Source organism: Poromitra crassiceps (assembly GCF_964638095.1).
Source record: "Poromitra crassiceps genome assembly, chromosome: 11".
Lineage (NCBI taxonomy): Eukaryota > Metazoa > Chordata > Actinopteri > Beryciformes > Melamphaidae > Poromitra > Poromitra crassiceps.
Window position 1 is genome coordinate 24,577,867 of NC_139643.1, and position 1,037 is coordinate 24,578,903.

Below are 1,037 nucleotides of genomic sequence, written 5' to 3' on the forward strand. Positions count from 1 at the left end.
GCTCTCAGCTCTCTGTGTATGAAGGTTATTGTAGCAGCGATGATGGACGAGGAAGCAGTGCAGCTCAGCTTGCTTCCTCCTGCTTCATTTCGTGTGTGAAATAACCAGAGAAAGAACAGGAAACACATAATAGCGACTCCGCAGTGTAACAACAATCACAAAATGTCTTCTCGCTGCCGTCTCTCCCTCGCTCGCCGCTCGCCGCCGCCGCCAGCTAACGTTCCATTGTGTCTAATCAATGGCGAGGTCAGAGTCATCGGCTTTGATTGAAACCCCTGTAGGATACAAACATCATTAGTGTGAAAAGAGGACGACGCGGATAAAGATGGAACGCAACAGAGTGTTTTTAATTCTCCGTCCCGCGGGGAAAATGGCCGTATGTAGCCGCGCTGATGATAATTGGTGGTTTGTTGATAATTGCATCATGTCTTTTTCTCTGCATATGTGAAAGCGCAATTTGCATACATCACACGTTGCCTTTAGATTGATGAAATAATAATGTGGTAATTGTTCATTTCTTCTTCTTCTCTCTCTCTCACACACACACACACACACACACACACACACACACACACACACACTCGTTATCTCTCTCACTCTCTTTCTCACTCACACACATTCTCCCTCTTTGTTTGTTTCTCTCGCTCTGTCTGACACTCTCTCACACTCTCATTTGGTCTCTTTTGTCTCTCCAGATGAATTTAACCCCGAAGTTCCCAAACTGGAGAAAAGCGTGAGTGGCAGCAGCCCGTCACGCGACCGCCTTCTTCTCACCGTGGCGATGCTGCTGGCGTCCGCCACCCTGTTGTCCTAGCGACCGTTGTCCTAGCGACCGTCGCCAGGAGGGACACTTCGTACATAGCTGGACCACCTTGTCCAAAGGGCTTTGTGTCCACCGACCATGAGTTTTTTTGAGCCGAAAGTGGGGCAGAAACCAAGGAGAGAACCCGATTTAGAAACAATCAAAACCAAACAGAAACAAAACCTTTGGACATCATTTACTTGGAGTGGAAGGAGAGGCCTTTTTGCTATCATAT

The 1,037-nt window shown here is 47.7% G+C and overlaps 1 protein-coding gene across 1 annotated transcript in view; it reads left to right on the forward strand.

Annotated features, from left to right (window-relative positions):
* Positions 1 to 814, forward strand: part of LOC310785446 (ephrin-A3-like) — a gene marked incomplete at both ends in the record, with an annotated part of 19,185 nt that extends 18,371 nt beyond the window's left edge. The window contains one exon of the mRNA XM_083646516.1: positions 696 to 814. Within this exon, the coding sequence (XP_083502642.1) occupies positions 696 to 814 (119 nt within the window). The remainder of the gene's footprint in view (positions 1 to 695) is intronic.
* Between the last annotated feature and the right edge of the window lie 223 nt (positions 815 to 1,037).